General features: G+C 42.3%; 1 protein-coding gene across 3 annotated transcripts in view; it reads right to left on the bottom strand.

The window, feature by feature from the left end:
• The window catches only part of LOC106578684 (POU domain, class 6, transcription factor 2), a 146,668-nt gene that overhangs the window by 87,859 nt on the left and 37,018 nt on the right, over positions 1 to 21,791 (bottom strand). For 2 of the 3 annotated variants that reach the window (XM_014157779.2, XM_014157782.2), the window contains exons 4-5: positions 16,278 to 16,375; positions 12,248 to 12,458 (exon numbers count right to left, since the gene is read on the bottom strand). In XM_014157779.2, the coding sequence (XP_014013254.1) occupies positions 12,248 to 12,458; positions 16,278 to 16,375 (309 nt within the window). The remainder of the gene's footprint in view (positions 1 to 12,247; positions 12,459 to 16,277; positions 16,376 to 21,791) is intronic. The other variant, XM_014157781.2, reaches the window with a different exon arrangement.

Below are 21,791 nucleotides of genomic sequence, written 5' to 3'. Positions count from 1 at the left end.
GGTGAGTCTCTGATCCACCTCTACGCAGACGACACCATTCTGTATACTTCTGGCCCTTCTTTGGACACTGTGTTAACCCCTGTGCGGCCTCCGTCCTGTATGCGGGACAGACATCCAGCGAAAAATCATATCGCCATTAGCATAACAAAATGTAATAATTTTTTATTTTTTTTTTTCAAATTATATCGTTTTATAGATACACCTCTCCTGAATCGAACCACATCGTCCGATTTCAAAAAGGCTTTACAGCAAAAGCAAAACATTAGATTATGTTAGAGGAGTATATCGTAAAAGTAGCCACATAGCCATTTTCCGACCAATCACATGCATCACAAATAACCAAAAAACAGCTAAATGCAGCACTAACCTTTGACAATCTTCATCAGATGACACACCTAGGACATCATGTTACACAATACATGCATTCTTTTGTTCGATAAAGTTCATATTTATATATAAAAACAGCATTTTACATCGGTGCGTAACGTTGACTAACTATTTTCCCTCAAATGCATCCGATGAAACAGAGCTACAATTTACTAAATTACTATTCGAAAACATTTTTAAAATGTAATATTGTCATTCTAAGATTTATAGATGAATATCTCTTGAAAGCACCTGTAATACCAGATTTAAAATTAACTTTACTGGGTAATCATACTTTGCGATGAAAGGGGATGCGATACTCTGAAAAATAGGCTAACGTTACATGTCAGCGCCATCTTGGAACAATCGCATATCACATCTAGTCTTGTATACTATTGTCAATAATCCCTTACCTTTGGTTGTCTTCATCAGAAAGCACTTCCAGGACTCCCAGGTCCACAACAAATGTATTTTCGTTCGAAAAAGTTCATCCATTATGTTCCATTAGCTTGTTCTTGTTAGCGCGTCTGAAGGCTGATCCAAATCCTCCGTCGGCCACGGGACAGCCATTTCGACAAAAAGCATTTTTTTCCCATTTAGGTTCGTTCAAACATGTCAAACGTTGTCTAACATAAATCTTCAGGGCCTGTTTCAACAAGAGAGCCAATAAGATTCGAGGGGGACGATTGCATTGTGTTTCAAAACGTTTCGAAAGGGGAGGGTAACCAGGGGCGCCGGCGTCATAATGGTGATGGCCCTCTCCGTGTGACCACGTTCCACAGCGTCTCATTCATTCAATTTTAACAGTAGAAGGCTCAAACCAATTTGTGAAGACTGGGGACATCTAGTGGAAGCAATAGGAAGCGCTCAATGAACCATAGCTCACGGTGTGATTAATAGGCAACGTGATGAAGTTGAGTTCGCAATTCAGAATTCCACTTCCTGTTTCCATCTGTCTCGGGGTTTTGACTGCCATATGAGTTCTGTTATACTCACAGACACCATCCAAACAGTTTTAGAAACTTTAGGGTGTTTTCTATCCACAAGTATTAATTATATGCATATCCTAGCTTCTGAGTTTGAGTAGGAGGCCGTTTAAAATGGGCACGAATTTTTTTCAAAAATCGCTTTAGTGCCCCCTATCCTAGGGGAACGCCAAGAGGTTAACAACCCTCCAGACGAGCTTCAATGCCATACAACTCTCCTTCCGTGGCCTCCAACTGCTCTTAAATACAAGTAAAACTAAATGCATGCTCTTCAACCGGTCGCTGCCTGCACCTGCCCGCCCGTCCAGCATCACTACTCTGGACGGTTCTGACTTAGAATATGTGGACAACTACAAATACCTAGGTGTCTGGTTAGACTGTAAGCTCTCCTTCCAGACTCACATCAAACATCTCCAATCCAAAGTTAAATCTAGAATTGGCTTCCTATTTCGCAAAAAAGCATCCTTCACTCATGCTGCCAAACATACCCTCGACTTCGGCGATCCTCGACTTCGGCGATGTCATTTACAAAATAGCCTCCAATACCCTACTCAATAAACTCGATGCAGTCTATCACAGTGCCATCTGTTTTGTCACCAAAGCCCCATATACTACCCACCACTGCGACCTGTACCCTCTCGTTGGCTGGCCCTCGCTTCATACTCGTCGCCAAACCCACTGGCTCCAGGTCATCTAAAAGACCCTGCTAGGTAAAGTCCCCCCTTATCTCAGCTCACTGGTCACCATAGCAGCACCCACCTGTAGCACACGCTCCAGCAGGTATATCTCTCTGGTCACCCCCAAAGCCAATTCCTCCTTTGGCCGTCTCTCCTTCCAGTTCTCTGCTGCCAATGACTGGAACGAACTACAAAAATCTCTGAAACTGGAAACACTTATCTCCCTCACTAGCTTTAAGCACCAGCTGTCAGAGCAGCTCACAGATCACTGCACCTGTACATAGCCCATCTATAATTTAGCCCATACAACTACCTCTTCCCCTACTGTATTTATTTATTTTGCTCTTTGCACCCCATTATTTCTAATTCTACTTTGCACTTTCTTCCACTGTAAATCAACCATTCCAGTGTTTTACTTGCTATATTGTATTTACTTTGCCACCATGGCCTTTTTTGCCTTTACCTCCCTTATCTCACCTCATTTGCTCACATTGTATATAGATTTATTTTTCTACTGTATTATTGATTGTATGTTTGTTTTACTCCATGTGTTGTTGTATGTGTCGAACTGCTTTGCTTTATCTTGGCCAGGTCGCAATTGTAAATGAGAACTTGTTCTCAACTTGCCTACCTGGTTAAATAAAGGTGAAATAAAACATTAAAAAAAATAACGTGTGAAGGTTATAGTGAAAATCTCAAAAGGAAGAGTTATAACTGGAAGTAGAAATAGAACTATACCCAGGTGAGGTGAAATAGACGTTGTACATACATTTATGGGTGTGATGATGTGATTTTTTAAGATGCAATCAAGATGTAATATTTAGTCAAAGGGTGGATTGATAGAATAATTTGTATGTTTAAGATAATGACTAAAGTATTCCACCCTGAAACCATATAATTGTATGAAATGTGTTAAGAGTCATAATTCAATAATGTGTGTGACTAGGCCATTGTGTTACTATTTCGCAATATGAGCTGGGTATAGTTGAGACATTCAAGGACAACTGAACTGTCGACTTGTGATAACTGTGAAACTATTAACTGGAAAGAGGCCTCCCCACCCTAGGGAGGAGGGAGGAGAAAAACTGTTAGAAACTATAGTTTTGGCAAGTTGGATAGGACATCTACTTTGTGCATGACACAAGTAATGTGTCCAACAATTGTTTACAGACAGATTATTTCACTTATAATTCACTGTATCACAATTCCAGTGGGTCAGAAGTTTACATACACTAAGTTGACTGTGCCTTTAAACAGCTTGGAAAATTCCAGAAAATGATGTCATGGCTTTAGAAGCTTCTTATAGGCTAATTCATTTGACTCAATTGGAGGTGTACCTGTGGATGTATTTCAAGGCCTACCTTCAAACGCAATGCCTCTTTACTTGACATCATGGGAAAATCAAAAGAAATCAGCCAAGACCTCAGAAAGAAAATTGTAGACCACCACAATTCTGGTTAATTCTTGGGAGCAATTTCCAAATGCCTGAAGGAACCACGTTCATCTGTACAAACAATAGTACGCAAGTATAAACACCATGGGACCATGCAGCCGTTTGGTGTGAAAAGTACAAATCAATCCCAGAACAACAGTGAAGGACCTTGTGAAAATTCTGGAGGAAACAAAAGTATCTATATCCACAGTAAAACTAGTCCTATATCAACATAACCTGAAAGGCCACTCAGAAAGGAAGAAGCCACTGCTCCAAAACCGCCATAAAAAAGCCAGACTACGGTTTGCAACTACACATGGGGACAAAAATCATACTTTTTGGAGAAATGTCCTCTGGACTGATGAAACAAAAATAGAACTGTTTGGCCATAATGACCATCGTAATGTTTGGAGGAAAAAGGGGGAGGCTTGCAAGCCGAAGAACACCATCCCAACCGTGAAGCATGGGGGTGGCAGCATCATGTTGTGGGGGTGCTTTGCTGCAGCAGGGACTGGTGCACTTCACAAAAAAGATGGCATCATGAGGAAAGGAAAATAGTGGATATATTGAAGCAACATCTCAAGACATCAGTCAGGAAGTTAAAGCTTGGTCACAAATGGGTCTTCCAAATGGACAATGACCCCAAGCACACTTCCAAAGTTGTGGAAAAAATGGCTTAAGGACAACAAAGTCAAGGAATTGGAGTGGCCATCACAAAGCCCCGACCTCAATCCTATAGACAATTTGTGGGCAGAACTGAAAAAGTGTGTGCGAGCAAGGAGGCCTACAAACCTGACTCAGTTACACCAGCTCTGTCAGGAGGAATGGGCCAAAATTCACCCAACTTATTGTGGGAAGCTTGTGGAAGGCTACCCAAAACGTTTGATCCAAGTTAAACAATTTAAAGGCAATGCTACTAAATACTAATTGAGTGTATGTAAACTTCTGACCCACTGGGAATGTGATGAAAGAAATGAAAGCTGAAATAAATCATTCTCTCTACTATTATTCTGACATTTCACATTCTTAAAATAAAGTGGTGATCCTAACTGACCTAAGACAGGGAATAATCACTAAGATTAAATGTCAGGAATTGTGAAAAACTGAGTTTAAATGTATTTCGCTAAGGTGTATGTAAACTTCTGACTTCCACTGTAGGTGCTGCTCCAGGCCCTCCTTGGTTGGGGACAGAAGCACCAGATCATCAACAAACAGTTGACATTTGATTTCAGATTCTAGTAGGGTGATGCTGGGTGCTCCCCCAACATCACTTTACATCAATTTGCATAGCAGACCCTCATGCCAAATTGAGTAAAAAAAAATGTAAATCAACAAAGCATAAGAACACTTTGCCTTTGTTTTGGTTTGTTTGTTTGTCAGTTAGGGTGTGCAGGGTGAATATGTGGTAAAAAGCCAATTTGACATTTGCTCAGTACATTGTTTTCGCTGAGGAAATGCACGAGTCTGCTTTTAATGATAATGCAGAGGAATTTCCAAAAGTTGCTATTGATGCATATCCCCCGGTCGTTATTGGGGTCAAATTTGTCTCCACTTTTGTGGATTGGGGTGATCAGTCCTTGGTTCCAAATATTGGGGAAGATGCCAGAGCTAAGGATGATATTAAAGAGTTTAAGTATAGCCAATTGGAATTTGTGGTCTGTTTATTTTATCATTTAATTTAGGATATCATCAACCTCACAGGCCTTTTTGGGTTGGAGGGTTTGTATTCTGTATTGTAGTTCATTCAATATAATTGGAGAATCCAGTGGGTTCTGGTGGTCTTTAATAGTTGGTTCTAAGATTTTTATTTGATCATGTTTCTGTTTTTGCTGTTTGTTCTTTGTTATAGGGCCAAAACGATTGGAGAAGTGGATTATCCACACATCTCCATTTTGGATAGATATCTCTTCGTGTTGTTGTTTTTTTTCCAATTTTCCTAGAAGTGGTCAGAGTCTATGGATTCTTCAATTACGTTGAGCTGATTTCTGAAGTGCTGTTCCTTCTTTTTCTGTAGTGTATTTCTGTATTGTTTTAGTGATTCACCATAGTGAAGGTGTAGGCTCAGGTTTTCTGGGTCTCTATGTTTTGGGTTGGATAGGTTTCTCAATTTCTTTCTTAGGTTTATGTATTCTTCATTAAACCATTTGTCATTGTTGTTCATTTTCTTAGGTTGTCTGCTTGAAATGTTTAGATTTGATAGGGAAGCTGAGAGGTCAAATATACTGTTTAGGTTTTCTACTGCCAAGTTTACACCTTCACTATTACAGTGAAACATTTTGTCCAGGAAATTGTCTAAAAGGGATTGAATTTGTTGTTGCCTAATTGTTTTTTGGTAGATTTCCACACTATCCTTCTATCTATAGCGTTTCTTAATATTATTCAGTTATTTTGGCTTTGATGCCTCATGATTGAGTATAGCTCTGTTCAAGTAGAGTGTGATTTTGCTGTGATCTGATAGGGGTGTCAGTGGACTGACTGTGAACGCTCTAAGAGACTCTGGGTTGAGGTCAGTGGTAAAGTAGTCTACAGTACTACTGCCAAGAGATGAGCTATTGGTGTACCTACCATAGGAGTCCCCTCGAAGCCTACCATTGACTATGTACATACCCAGCGTGGGACAGAGCTGCAGGAGTTGTGACCCGTTTTTGTTGGTTATGTTGTCGTAGTTGTTTCTAGGGAGGCATATGGTGGAGGGAATGCTGTCACCTCCAGGCAGGTGTTTGTCCCACTGTGTGCTGAGGGTGTCAGGTTCTTGTCCAGTTCTGGCATTTAGGTCACCACAGACTAGTACATCTCCCTGGGCCTGTTGATCTCCCCCTCTATGATGGATAAGCTGTCATCGTTAAAGTATGGGGATTCTATTGGGGAGATATAGGTAGCAAACGAGGACATTTTTCTCTGTTGGGATAATTTCCCAACAGAGACATGTCTTTGATTGCTACTGACATGGCTTCTCATTAGGCTAGAGCTAGGTGAGTGAGACACACAGGGTTTATCTATCTGGATCCCTGAGTGATGTTTTCGTGTTTCCTCTGGACGAATGCAGGGGAACAATGCTATCACCTCACCATTAGAACTGGGGTCTCTGGTGTCATGTGCACCGTGGAGTTTGGGCTGAGAGCAAAGGCTACAGCAGTTTAACCAGAGTGACAATGCCACCATCTCCAAAACAAATAACAGCAGGTGGAGGAGCTGGGATTTAGCAGGTCAATGTTATGACCAGTAAATATAGGAGAATATGCCAGGTCATGGCAATTTCATAACACATAATAGGCCACATGAATACAGAACAAAGGATAAAGGGTGTTCCACATGTACATATCTCAAAAAGGGAGTTTTGTTCATGCTTATGTTTTTCAGTTCTTATTTGATCTCACTCGCGGTGTTACAATTCCACCGCAAATTGATAACAAACATTTTGAGATGATGTCAAATTCGGAGGTGAAATTGAATTACACCTTCGCTTCAAAAAAGAACGCCTAGGTTTAAATAGTAAGTGTCAAGGGATAGGTGTGTGCCTGCTTAAGTGAATACGAGGGGGTTTGGTTCTAACCTTTTTGTACGCTGCTGTGGTACATTCTGATTGGTGAGTTATTTTCTTTCCCCGAACTGTCACATAAGCAGTCGCCCCTTTACGTTTCCAAGCTGCTTACTGAAGACAAACAATAAACCAGTGGTAGCTGATATAAATGGCAGAGATGAGAACCCAGGCGCCATATCTGCTGGGATTGCCTGGGCAAACCTGCCTCAGCCTGCTCTTTATCGCCAACAGCACCTCTCGCTCTCAATTATTTGGCTGCTGTCACAACAAATCAATCAAATTATCGCTCCAGGACAGTGTGTGCAGCTGCTCCTATGGCATTGCTAGTTGCATTAGCTTTGAAATGTATGAGGTCTACATTTTATCACTGTTATTTATTTAATGTCACTCTCTCCCTTGCAAGTCATCTTACAACAACAGCAAAGTTGAATCATTAAAGGAACGACGTGGAATACACACTGGTGGAAAACACTTCAAAATAAACAGGAGAAGGGAGAGGGGCTGGGATAGGTTCTATTGTATTGAGAACGGAATAGATAGGGGTGTTGATCTAGGAGAATTATGGGAGTAATAAAGCCTCAGAAGTCTCTCTAACATAAAAATACTCCATCTTGATGTACTCATTGCTAGGATTTTTTACAAACAACAATCTGTTGAAGTTATTGTAAGTATTCTTATTATTTTAATTTTAACGCGGCAGAGATTTTTATTTGCTGCAAAGTGCACGCACGCACACACACACACGCACACACACTGTATGACGTACTGTACAAATGAAGCTGAACGACATGTTTGAAATGCGCCAACTGTGCCAATGGTGGAATGGAGTAAGGAAGGGCATAGACAGGTATTTCCTTTAAATCCCAGGGTTTCTGGGAGCTGTGGCAAGCTAACCTCTTAAAGGAGTGGTGGCGTACACCCAACAGTCAGCTAAGTCGGAAAAGATGGAGTCTGACATGGACTAGCGAATGTACCCCCCAGGAGCCCAACCTTTGGTGCTGTAATGAGAGGAGTGATTTCCATAATTTGTATCATGTTAACACCCACTCACAACATGAGAACGCCACCGATTGCATTTGAGCGTTTTCATCAAACCAGGGAGGAGACATGTCTTTGATTGCTACTGACATGGCTTCTCATTAGGCTAGAGCTAGGTGAGTGAGACACACAGGGTTTATCTATCTGGATCCCTGAGTGATGTTTTCGTGTTTCCTCTGGACTAATGCAGGGGAACAATGCTATCACTTCACCGTTAGAACTGCTGTCTCTGATGTCATGTGCACCGTGGAGTTTGTGCTGAGAGCAAATATGAACGAGATACACTTACAAGAAAGGGGTTTGTTCAGTGGAATTGAGTACTGTCGAGTGAGTCCTAGAGAAAATACGCAGGCAAATGATGTTTCATTCATTTCCCTCCACTGAGCATTACATTTCTGCTTCTTTGATACTTTACAACTTACAATACAAGGAAAGCTATCTTGCATGGCCAGTTACTGTAGGCCCTATGTGCAATAAAGTTATATTGAAAATCCAATATAAATATTGTCAGGGTATTAATGTGTGTAATCTATCTTTCCTAGAATCTTATATTTAGTTACTTTTTGTGCAACTGTGTTTTTTTTTACATATCTAATTACTTACAATATACAACAGTAATATAGTAATGAAGTAACAACCAATTATGTTAATGAGCCAATTAATAAATAAATGCATCATCACATAATTGTACAAACAGCATGACCGTAACCTAGTTTGCAGCTAAAACAGTGTCCACTATCAAAAAAATATACTTTCTCCCTTGTTTAGTTTCAATGGGAATTTGTTTGTACAGAATGCTTCCTGGCATAAATCATTCTGACAAGTAACAAGTTACACTGGGTGCTGCTGTGTTTACCGTTTCCGCGACAAGATGCTGCTACTCCGTTTTATTTAAGCAACAGTTCCAACTTTACTGCACAACCCCATTACAATGATGGTTATTCATCACTCTGCCTCACTCTCACAACTCTCCAGCCTGTATACACACACCTCTCTCTCTCTCTCTCTCTCTCTCTCTCTCTCTCTCTCTCTCTCTCTCTCTCTCTCTCTCTCTCTCTCTCTCTCTCTCTCTCTCTCTCTCTCTCTCTCTCTCTCTCTCTCTCTCTCTCTCTCTCAGGGATGGGAACTTTGATGGGGTGGGGGCCACAAAATAACGGAACTGATCATGCAAACACCTTGCAAGCAAAACATTTTAGTGGACAGCGAAGATAAAACAATTATGTTTGAAAGATATTTTCCTGCAATTCTGGGGATGGGGAGAAGATTTAGAAATGTTATAACTAATTTAATGCAATTCTACTCATTTTGCCATGGGGCAGAGAGAAGATTTAGCAATTTTATAACTAATTTAATGCAATTCTACTCATTTTGCCATGGGGCAGATATTTATTTTTTGCAGTTTTACAGCTAATTTCGTGTAATTCTACAGATTTTGCCATAAGGTGGAGACAAATGTTTGCAGTTTTTAACATGATAACTGATGATCAATGGGCCACACCCTGGTCGGTAGTTCGACCATGCTCACTACAAGATTAGATAGCTGGCCACTAGATTGACTTACCAATAAAATAAAAAAATGGGCCAATTGAGTGACTGCTGATGCCAAACCAAATTTCGTAATTGCACCTTGTGTATTCTATTATTCTAACTCTCAACAGTAAGTTGAGACCCCGACTAAGTCAATTTGTAAAAATACAATTTTAACATTGAAAACATTTGGGGGGAGGGTGAAATTGGTCTGTGGGCCTAAAAATGGGGGGCCGCGGGCCCGCGGGCCAACAGTTGCCCATCTCTGCTCTAGAAGGATCTTAGACAAGGTAAAAGCCAGGGGTGTTTAACAAGAGGTAAGTGATCAAAGATGCTTAGCGGGAATCTCTTGGTTCTCACATTTCCCTGCTTATCTCATTTGTAAGAATGTTTAGCACCTTGTCAAAAACTAAAGCTGATAGGGGCGAACAATCGGATTAATTAGCCAGTGAGTGCTGATAGAAAATGCATACTTTTTAGCACTACATTTGGGGTTCTGTTAAAAATATGAAAAGGTGGACTCCAAAAGTGGAATCCATCCTGGGTTAACTAGCTATAGTAGCTATACTAAACATGTACAGTGAAGAATCCCTCACCCTCCCAAAGACAAACAGCTATTAGCTGATCATTAGCCATGTCAGTAGATTTAAATAGAGTCAAAGGTCTTCCTGCAGTCTCATTACTGTAGGCTAACAGCTGTATGTGTCTGATCTGATGCTAATTAACCAGCAGATCAGTGTTACACAGTGCAGTGCAGCAGGCCTGTAAAACACACTTGCTCTTGAGGTCGTGAAATGAGCTGGCTGCTGGCTCTGAGCTCAAAAGGGGCAATGACTGCATTGAACGTGTGATTAATCAGTGTTGATGGGGACTGGCGTGAGTAACGAGGTGAAAGGGCGAGGGGCGAGGGCAGGGGCAGGCTGGGGCCGCCTTACAGAGGTGCTGTGCCAGCAGGCCTCATTTAGCAGGACCCTGATGCGCTCCGACAGGGGAGAGTGGAGGAGCGGCACGTGGCCAGAGGGCCTCGGACACAGTCAAGACATTTAGCTTCACTCCTGACTCGTGTCACTTTCTCTTCACGGAGGTCCCTTCACTGCGTCCCCCTCAGATAGGATGGGAGGAGGATGTGGGAACAGCCAGTCTGTCAATGCTTCTGTACGCTTAAAATTAAACTGCCATGGAGGCATTTTATTGTTTAACTTTGTACCCAACGGATGATGAAGTATAGCAAGTGATTGAGGACCAAACCATCTGTTATAAAAATGATGATTGAGAGGTGTTGGTTTTGTGCCTTCAACATTATGACAATGTGTTTGTCAGTCGGTTATTACTTCCTCTGGCTTGTCCCACATACAGTATGAGAAGTTGTTGAAATGTGAGACAGACAGACAGACAGCCTTTTGGGCCCCTTATCGCCCCTTGCTCCAGGATACATTGGAGGGGTTTCAGTGGCTAGATATATGAGGGGTTTATTAAAAGCTCACCCCGTAGCGATGATGCACGTTGTTATTTATGCATGCTTGTGTCCATTAGGGCTTCTACCTTCCTTCACATTTCCTCACTCAATCCATCCGTCCATCCATTTCCTCACATTTCCTCCTTTCTCTGCACTTTGTGCTGCCCTGGCATTATTGTAATCTCCACCAAAAAACACACTGCTTTACATGCAGCCTGGCATCTTTTTACATTAGCGAGGCCCCTCTCATCCAACATTCATGACTGATGGTTTCCCCATCCATCCCTCAATCTAATGGTATAAAAGAGACAATGTTTTAAACATGAAAGTGGAAACCATTTACAACTATGATCAAAAGAAAACACTTGCACACTAAAGTTTAAAAGGCGAGGATAAGAACAGCCGTGGATGAGGTGAAAAAGAGAGGAAATAGAAGAGGGGAGAGTACAGTGCACTCTTATGGAGAGAAAAGAGGAGAGGGAAGAGTACAGTGCACTCTTATGGAGAGAAAAGAGGAGAGGGAAGAGTACAGTGCACTCTTATGGAGAGAAAAGAGGAGAGGGAAGAGTACAGTGCACTCTTATGGAGAGAAAAGAGGAGAGGGCGAGTACAGTGCACTCTTATGGAGAGAAAAGAGGAGAGGGAAGAGTACAGTGCACTCTTATGGAGAGAAAAGAGGAGAGGGCGAGTACAGTGCACTCTTATGGAGAGAAAAGAGGAGAGGGAAGAGTACAGTGCACTCTTATGGAGAGAAAAGAGGAGAGGGAAGAGTACAGTGCACTCTTATGGAGAGAAAAGAGGAGAGGGAAGAGTACAGTGCACTCTTATGGAGAGAAAAGAGGAGAGGGCGAGTACAGTGCACTCTTATGGAGAGAAAAGAGGAGAGGGAAGAGTACAGTGCACTCTTATGGAGAGAAAAGAGGAGAGGGCGAGTACAGTGCACTCTTATGGAGAGAAAAGAGGAGAGGGAGAGTACAGTGCACTCTTATGGAGAGAAAAGAGGAGAGGGAGAGTACAGTGCACTCTTATGCAGAGAAAAGAGGTGAGGGAGAGTACAGTGCACTCTTATGGAGAGAAAAGAGGTGAGGGAGAGTACAATGCACTCTTACGGAAATAAAAGATAACTTCTGTTATTACATCAAAATACATGCATTGTCAAAATGACTGTATATGTAGTCTCCCACCCTGTCCTCTATAGGTTATCTGCTGAGGCAGCCCTCTTACCTTGCAGGTTCTGTAGGGGAAGCGTCATGATGCCCTGTGCGGCTGCTGCAGCCACCAGGCCCTGGATGTTGGCGGTGGGCAGAGAAAGCACAAGACCCTGCTGGCCTCCCAGGTGGCCGCCCGTGTTGAAGGGGATGAGGATGGGCTGGTTCAGGCCTGGCGACCCTCCGGCCAGCTGCTGGGCCACCAGCAGAGACTGAAGAGAAATACACTGGGTTACAAAAATATATTGATATTAGTATGCATAGGAAAACGCATAGTAAACGGTGATTCATGTATTAGCATGCATAGTAGAGAGAGGTTACATTAATATCACATTTCATCCATATGTTTATGAGTGCCTCAGGATATGGAATGGATATGGAACCATTCATAAAAATACATGAAGATATTCCCATCAGATTCATCTGAGAGTAATCAACGGCCATCACACATATAACCCACATTTCACTCAAGTGACAGAGGTGCTCTAATCAATGTGTTGAATGCTGTTGTTTTTTTTCTGCTGACATCTGTGCTTTGAAACATGCCACAGCCAGAGTGACAGTCACAACGCAGTGCTGCTTGCTGGCATGCGGGAAAAAGGAATCCAACTCCAACCTTTGAAAAAGAGCAGTGCATTTTCCTTTCAGACGGATGCAGAGTGGTTTATATTTCATCACAATGAACACACTTCTGATACCCTAGAATCAGCCGTTGAATTGTTCCCCCAAGCTTTCATAAATATCAGCACTTTCCTCCTTTGGTGGGAGATACAGTACATCACTGACTTCATGTCAGCATTCACTAATATTAGTCAGAGTAGAATCGGTGCAGTCATAGACACAGACGCTAAGATATGTTATCTGAAGTATCGCTAGAAGACATTTGGCACAGTAGAGGAGCCGTTCAAATGTATTTTCACAGCGAGCAGCTCTGCAAATATACAGCCACAAACACATTTTGTAGCACAGTGCTTTGAACCCGAGTTTAATGAATGTAGCACCAGAATGCAGAGCAGAGTTAGTCCAGAGTTAGGACACCCAGATATGTATTACATTTGATATATCATCTATTAGTTCACCAGTTTGTCAGTTTGCCAGTTTGTCAGATACAGATACATTATGATTCTCATAATGTCATCAGGGGAAACAAGCGTTTTACATCCGTAAAATGACATTCCCAAAATAGCTGCTAGTGCCTCTACATACACGGCATGGACATGGGGGAATGCATGGCTTCTTTGTGTCCAAGCCCAGCCTAACACTGCTCTTGAACATCAGCCCCTGTATGCCTGTAGTATGCCTGGCTGCCCTGTGGCCTTGGTGCTGATCCTTCTCCGCTTGACTCCTCCACACTAACCTGAGCCCACGAACCTTTAACGGCACTTGTCAGCTATCTGCTTGTGTTTTGCATGGGGTGCCTGTGGCGAAGGAGCGGAAGACGGAGTGGAGGGGTCGACTGGTGTGAACATGGCACCATCCTCCCAGGCTTGGTGCTGCTGGGTGACAGCGGTGTCACTAAGATAACCCGGCGCAGTGCGGAGAGCGAGCACCAGTTTCGACATAATCACAGTTTTAGGAATGTGATGTTGCATGAGTTTAAAGCCAAGAGGCTGGGAGAGATTGGAAGGTAAACACTAGCATTAAAAGTCAGTGGAAATCCCCCCCCCCCCCAAAAAAAAATCTAATTTGATCATGGATTTGTTTGTCCCACGGCTTTGATCAAAGGAGACCAGGGACGAATGAATAGTCACTGGCATGGAGAGACGTTTCGTTCTAGCAACAGTGTCATGTGAACAAAACAGAGTATGTTTTATATAATACTCGTTACCGTAGGTTTAAAATACTGAACATTTTCAAAATTCACAACCATTTTAGTTTGCTTTGAAACACTATAACAAATCATAACAGAAATGAGTGACACGGGTTGACTCCTTTGAATGCATTCAAAATTACATTTTGTCATTCGCTTTAACTAAGGAATAAGTCATTTGAGTGAGCAAAGAAGAACCAACAAAGGACAATAACAAAGGGGGCCTATTCGCCAAGGCAAGTGACATATGTTTAATCTCGCTTTTTAATGTAAATTTCACGTCGAATTGTGGTGGCATATAATCATAGAAAAGTCTTTGAACATTTGATCTTGAACATTTGATATTGAAATGAAATGAGATCCCTTCCCCTGACACTGAAGAGCGATACATGGAAGGGAATGATATTAAAAAACTATTCTACATACATCAAATGTACTTCTGATTTATTATTACAGGCACGGGTCTGCCAGCTTCAGAGCACTTCAAGTGAATAAGACCCCTTGCTATTTGTCTTTAGGCTGTGTTTGTTGCTGTGCAACTCATGGCTTTTGTGAGGGGAAGAGAAGGATAGTTCAGAAATATATTAAATGTTTACCTAACTTGCTTCTGTAAAACTAGCCCCTGACCGTCACCACAAAGTGAGCTTAAATTTCCAGAACATTAAAACAAAACTGTCCTTTTAAAATACCAGATCATTACTGTAAACAGCCCTATCTGCTCCCTTTGGGTGTCCGTGTGAATAGTTCTGCGTTATTTTCCTTCCTCTGTGTTTGTCTTGCCTGTCTCTCCAACGCAGGTCTAGTGGGGATGGTGTGGTACTGCCTTAGGCATGGCTGACAGCTGAGTGTTGAGGAGTGGGGTGCCCAGGGAACAGGCACATGTTCTGGTCCAAACCTGTTCTGGGTGGAGGTGGATGGGGTCTGGATGGTTCTGGGAAGAGCTTTAGACCTGGCTGAGATACCCTGCCTCTCTGCCCAATAGGGGCCAGCAGGCCCTTCCATCTGACCGGAAGCCCAGTCAGGCTCTGAGCAATTGCCCGTAATCACAGAGTTTGTTATCCTAACTGTGAGTGGGAGACAGGGGGAAAAGCGGATTCATGTTGGGTAAACTACCTTCGGATAATGCCTGTTCGCACAATATCCGGCTCCGAAGTGAGAATCTATCAAAACATATTGATCCCAAAATAGGAGAATTGGTTATGGCATGGGGAGAGCCTTGTTTCTGAAAACTGTTAGCTTCACTGAGACTCTACTGACAGCATTAATATATTAGACAGACTGTTGGGGGAACAACCTTCTGAAGCTTATAGGGACTGGCACAACTAGCTGCACTAAAGCATTTCTATTCTGTCTGATAACCTTGTTTACCATTCATGGATTAAACAGCTATCATGTCTCTCTCATTATCAGAGTGGCTTTAATCAGTCTGGTTCTCTGTGTTTGATTCTGCTGAGCTGAGTGAGGTAATTCAGCAGGGAACTCAGTGAATTAGACTCTCACGTATCCTCTTTTGTTTACCCTGATGAGGATTGATTCAGTAGTGGAGCCCTTATTGAGTAACACTGAGTGATGTGTCCCAAATAGCACCCTATTTCCTTTATAGAGCACTACTTTTGACCAGGGCCCATAGGGCTCAGGACAAAAGTACTCCGCTATACAGGGAATAGGGTGTAATTTAGCACGTGACCACTGAGTGCTGGGAGAGTGGCCTCGTTAGTGGAAGGGAGGGAGGGAAGCCCTATGTCTGCCTGGCTGGATAGCTGTTCACACTACTGGGTTTAGGGAGGTGACAGTGAGACAGCACTAATGAGATAGATATTCATTAAACAGGGCTGAGCCACCAGGCCAATAAATCCAATCACATAAGCTGACTGTCGTATTGAGCTATTTATTGGGCTGCCTGGGGGCAGACTGTGCTTGTGTTGGCGTTGAAGGGGGCAGACTGTGCTTGTGTTGGCGTTGAAGGGGGCAGACTGTGCTTGTGTTGGCGTTGAAGGGGGCAGACTGTGCTTGTGTTGGCGTTGAAGGGGGCAGAGGAAATGTAAACAACTCACCATTTATTCAAAAACGGTATATATTCATTAAGGTCACATGTCGACTGATTACCTTTGTAGAGGATTTGAAAGCCTTCTCAGATCATTTTCATGTTTTGTTGTGTACCTGGTGTGATTGTGTGTGTGGTGCTGGGCGTGTGTGTTTAGGCGCAGGTCAGGAGGTGACATGGGGAGACACTCACCTGTGGTCCTACCGGGTAGGCTGGGTGAGATTGACCCAGATGACACTGTTCTGATGGGCTGCTGCTTGCATCAGACTGGACAGAGCCATCACGGGCTCCTGGGGGAGAGAAAGAGAGATGGGGAGAGAGGGGGAGGGAGAGAGAGATTTGAATCCCCTGTAACATCAAAACAATCGTAAAACATGCACAAACACGCATGCACACACAGACATAGCCAGCTGTGATCACACAGCCTCAAGTACGAAGGGGAGAGGATTTTGTGTTTAAGTGTTTTATCAATAAACGTATTGCCGCCGTTTACAATCATCCCTGAATAAATGACCCGTCAGCTGAGAGGCTCATTGATGGGGAGATGGCGCTCCCACGACGCCCCGATTACAGCTGAGGGATGAGGGATGGATGGCCACGGCGCTGCATAAACTATGGGGCCCGGCTCCGCATTATTCATCCATTTACATCGCTGAGTATCATCACCCATCTAACCCCCCTCCTCCCCCTTGTACCACAAGCAGCCTTGCGGCTATGAGACACCATTAGACCTGTATGCAACGAAGCCACAGCGGAGTACGGAGACACACATCAGACATAGACATGATAATAAGCCTGGCCTGCTGTGTTATGTGATGGCTGGAGAGAAAACAAAGCCACTCAGGGTGGGTGGGTGGTGAGACACTGGTAGTGTCTCAAAAGGCACCCTATTCCCTACGTAGTGCGCTACTTTTGACGAGGGCCCGTAGGGTACTATTTGAGCCACAGATACTGACCATTCCCACTGGGCATAGACGTCAGTACAACGTCTAGTTTTGATTTACATTTGGTTGAGTTCTCAACGACATGAAATCAACAAAACATTTCACCATGTCATTAGATTTAGGTTAAAAGTTGGGTGAAAAGATATGAAATTGTTTTGTTGAAATGACATGGAAACAATGTTGAGTCAACCAGTTTTTGCCCGGTGGGTTTGACTCTCTCAGCATCTCTCAACAGCTCATGCTCAGTTTGTGGGTGGCTAATCCCAAGGGTTTTGTGTGATAACATGTTACTAGAAAAGTGCACTATAGTACATTCTTTATAGATCCCTTCTGCTTAGCTATTTTATCTTGTATACTGCAGATTGGACATTCAACTTTGAAAAAGTATCTTCAATCAGATAGTTCAATGATAAACTATTTGCTTTCGTACCTCATGGGCTTGTATAACTTTTATAACGTCCATGCTTTACATAAGTCAAGTTCATTGACCAAAGAACGTAAACCTCAAATATCACAAGTAAATAGAAGTAATCAGTACAAAGGTCTCGTAAAATTGATCTTTCTCTAAATGCAGTCATACTTCAAATGGTAGGCTACTACACAACTAATTCAATGCATTGTACCACAACACATTCTAACTCACTTCCCTCAAAAACTTTAATTCAAGTTTGTAAAAGAAGTACACAAATCAAGGAAAGTAGGAATGTGAGTGGGAGAGTTCCAGAGAAAGCCAATGAAAATGAATACACTTGTGTATCTCTTTTCAATTTGGGCAATTTACAAGAGGACTATTGAAGAAAAATCATAGCTTGACCTTCAAAATTGAATAACAAACTTCAAAACACTAATATTAGAAAGACCAAGAACATTTGACAGACACACAGTAAAAAAAAGAATGGTTTAAAAAAGCCTTTTGTTCATGAATTCTGAACTTAACTAGACATAGATGTGAAAATGCACACACTGGGTTTGAGAGTTCCATTCAGACCATAGTCTTTGTATTATTGAAGGCTTTGCTGTCAAGATCTCGTTGCCGGTTGGATGTGTTGGACTGGGACTGTACAAATGTGCACATTACATCCAAAACTCCACTCCGCCATACAACATCATCTTATCTATACATAAAATCCAAATAATTGGTGATCATCCTAACTCCGGGGCAAACATTCAAAAGAGGTTCAAATAAGTGCATGATGATGAGCCTGGTTAAGGGTGTCTCTATTTCTCACAGCTATTCTTTATGGCATCAATTCACCCATTACTACCCACTAAATGTTATGTCTTCGAAGACAAGTTTCTTCATACAATGAAAAGCGGAATTCACGAGTCAACTGAGGATCTCATTCATATTCATGAACATATTAGACATTATTCAATGGCATAACTAGCCGCTAATTCATTTAGACAACAAGGCCTACAAGCCTGTGTATCATCAAATGTCATATCAGAGAACGACAACCTTGACAATAGGATTGAACAAAGGCTAATTAGCAGATATCCATTCCATCTCAATATCAGAGATGAAATAACAACGGCTTGACTCTGGCACCCACCCCTAATCAGACGGATCACTCTGCTCTATTATTGATGAGCGATTCAGAGTTTACAGAATGCATGACAAAACCATCAATAAGTAATGAACGTATGGCTCATAAATGCAGTTGGTGCGGTGAATAATATATTCCATTTGATAAGCAGCGCAGGGGGCTATGGCTTATTAAATAACTGCTGTATGCCTTTCATTGCGTCATCTCACAATAACTTAGTGGGATGTTAAGAGAAAGCTTGATCCCCCTGCAAATATCTGTGACGTTAACACGTTTAGCTCTGGGAAAGGAATCGATAATAAATAAATGCACATGCATCTTTCCCTAAGGTGTTGGGTGTGATTTCTTTAACAAAATTAAAAAGCTGACAGGAGAAATATCCAGGGAGGCCATCTTCAATTCCCTTTTATTACTAGGTTCTTTGAAGTTATTTTAACCAGTTTATATAACGTGAAGGTTTCTTAAGTGGATTCCTTTTTGGACAGTAACACTGGACTGACAATAGCAATACTGGCACATGGAATGATAAAATGTTTGCTGAAAAGAATGTTTGATGAAAATGTTATACATAGACAAAATTTAGACTGACGATTTTATACATAGACTAAAGTACTTCCTTAACTATTGTGTGCACAAAAATCTAGTACTGAAAGGATGAATGTGTTCACTATATTATTTTGAATAGCTAACCTCTCTCTGTCACATAGAATTTGCCTTGACCGTAGGAACTTATTGCTTGTTAATATAAAATACCATTTTGTAACTTATTTGTGCTGTTTTTAACTTAACCCAAAACTATCTCCCACTTTAGTCTAACTACCTGTCATCCGTTCTACACTTTACAACAAGAATGATTCCTATTTCAGTGTTGGTGGGGCTCTGAGGTGGCTTATGATGCAGACATATTCCCAATATTGGACACTACATAAATGATCTTGCATTGATCACCTAAGTGGCGACTGGAGAGACACTTTCAAAAGGCAGAAGGCTTCGTATGGGGTGCAAAGAGCTGCATTTATTTGCCAATCAACCGTCGCTCTCCTCAATACAGAGTGCTGCACCGAGGACACCATAGCACAAAACAATAAGCCGGCATTTCATAAAGCAATCAGTATGCCACCTACTCTAATGCAGCAACTGTTTACCCATTGACCATCTCAATGAAATGGGTCTTATTGAAGGCTTTGTGTCCCGAGTTAGCTTTTGCCCCAGTGCATTTCTGAATCTAGTTTTGTCCATAAAAGAAACGTTAACAATGAAGCTGTTTTAGTGGCGATTCATTATATAAGTTGTCAAATGTGGGAGAGAGAGCTGTGGTAACGATTCAAGCTTTTCAAAATCAACCAGGCCATCAACCCCCCAACCAACCATTTGAGTAAAGGCTCTTTTTAAAGAGCTGGGCTGAGTGCATGTTATTTCTTCATGTAGCTGGTCTCACATGAAATGTAGTATATTCATGACAGCAATGACTCAACTTCTCCTCTCAACATTTTGGTTTTCCTGTATGTATTATTCATATCTATTTTCTACTATTAAATATCCACACAAAATGTACATTCAAAAGAAAATACATTCTTATCATACAGTTTCTATTTGTTATGGAAATATGTGTTGTTGTTCCTTGTCATTGTTTAGTGCTAAACAAATGAGGGTGACCGCTCAGGCTGCACCAATCAATAGAGATTCACTGATGATGAGGATCAGGGCATCATACTGGGGCCCAGAAAATGACAAGTCACATCATACACAAGGTTTAATTCTGTCAATACCAGACCAATTGTGCTGGATTGTTTGGCCATTGATTTCACTAATGCTGCTGAAATGGCTGACATGGCATAGCTTTTATAGGATTGGCACACAGACAAGTATTCACACACAAGAGAGAGAGAGAGAGAGAGAGAGAGAGAGAGAGAGAGAGGAGAACGAGGGAGAGAGAAAATGTCCGATTCCTCAGTTCCTACTCATACTATATAATACTTCAAAATGAGATGCATAAGAGAAGGGACAGAGCATATAGAGTACTTTATAGTGCACTACAGTAGGCTATAGTTAAATCTGAGTGGCAGAACATTACCTGCTCAAGAATGTTCTACCTGTATCCCTATGTGGAAGCACCTTGTGTTAGACTCCAGACTTACAAAGTGTTTTTCATATCATTGTTCTGTCTTTCATTGAGCACACTAAAGCCTTCAACAATAACCCTGAGTATAATGTGCTGCCAATAACCCTGGGTCCTCTTTGTTAGGCTCCCTGAGGATGAGCAGGAAAGTAATACGCTGTTTAGAGACCCTGAGTGAGAGGAGAGGCTGGCTGGTTACAGGTCAATAGCGTTTTTGGAGTCGGAACACACCAGAGACTGACTGTTGAGTGGTTGGCAGCCTGTAATACCATTAGCTACATTATAGCCCGCTGGAGAGCTGTCGTTTCCTTAATTAAGGACCCAGCGTAGGGGCTTGGTGGTCAGGGACCGTGCCAGTCTCTCTGGGCCCTTTACATTGAAGTTTGATTTGCTGGAGTTGCAAGGAGAGCTGCAAGGGGCGCCAGAGTTTACAGGCAAAAATATCTTATTAATTCATTATTCCACCAATAAGTGGACTTATTTAGTTAAGGGGTCGGTTCTCAAAGCAAAGCACAGGGAAGCGTGGATTGTTTTTTCACCACAGCAATTCCTCAGCCACTACTGGAGTAATTACAGTACCACATTGGAAAACATGGGGGGGAGAAAGAGACAGGGAGAGAGTGGCAGAGAGAGAGTAAGAGAGAGAGATGGAGGTATAGAGACTGACTAATGTCTCTGTCTTCCCAGTTTTTACAGGGTAAAAACTATGTTTTTGAAGTGTAGACTCCGCTGTCGCTGCTCAATGGTAGCTACTGGTCATTGTCAGTATGTCAATGTATCTGATAACAGGGAAGTAGCATCCTCCCGTAGTTATCCTCTCTCCTCTTTCCCTCCAACAGGCTCTCTGAGACAGGGAAGTGCTCTAGGCCTGCTCGTACCTGCCTCTCCCTCTGCAGTGAAGGGGACCAGGAGCTGAGGAGGCTGGAGAACACAAGAGGGACAGGATGAGGTAAATTGGAGAGAAGGGGGAATGTTAATCTCAAAGGTCAAGAAAGAGAGGGTGTGATGAAGAGAGAGAGAGACGGATGGGGGGGTGGAGAGGAGGAAGAGGGGGAGAGTTAGAGAGAAAGGGAGAGGGCATTTGTGCAGGCAAGCT

The sequence above is a fragment of the Salmo salar genome, chromosome ssa19 (assembly GCF_905237065.1).
Source record: "Salmo salar chromosome ssa19, Ssal_v3.1, whole genome shotgun sequence".
NCBI lineage: Eukaryota > Metazoa > Chordata > Actinopteri > Salmoniformes > Salmonidae > Salmo > Salmo salar.
This window is presented reverse-complemented; position numbering and strand designations above follow the sequence as displayed.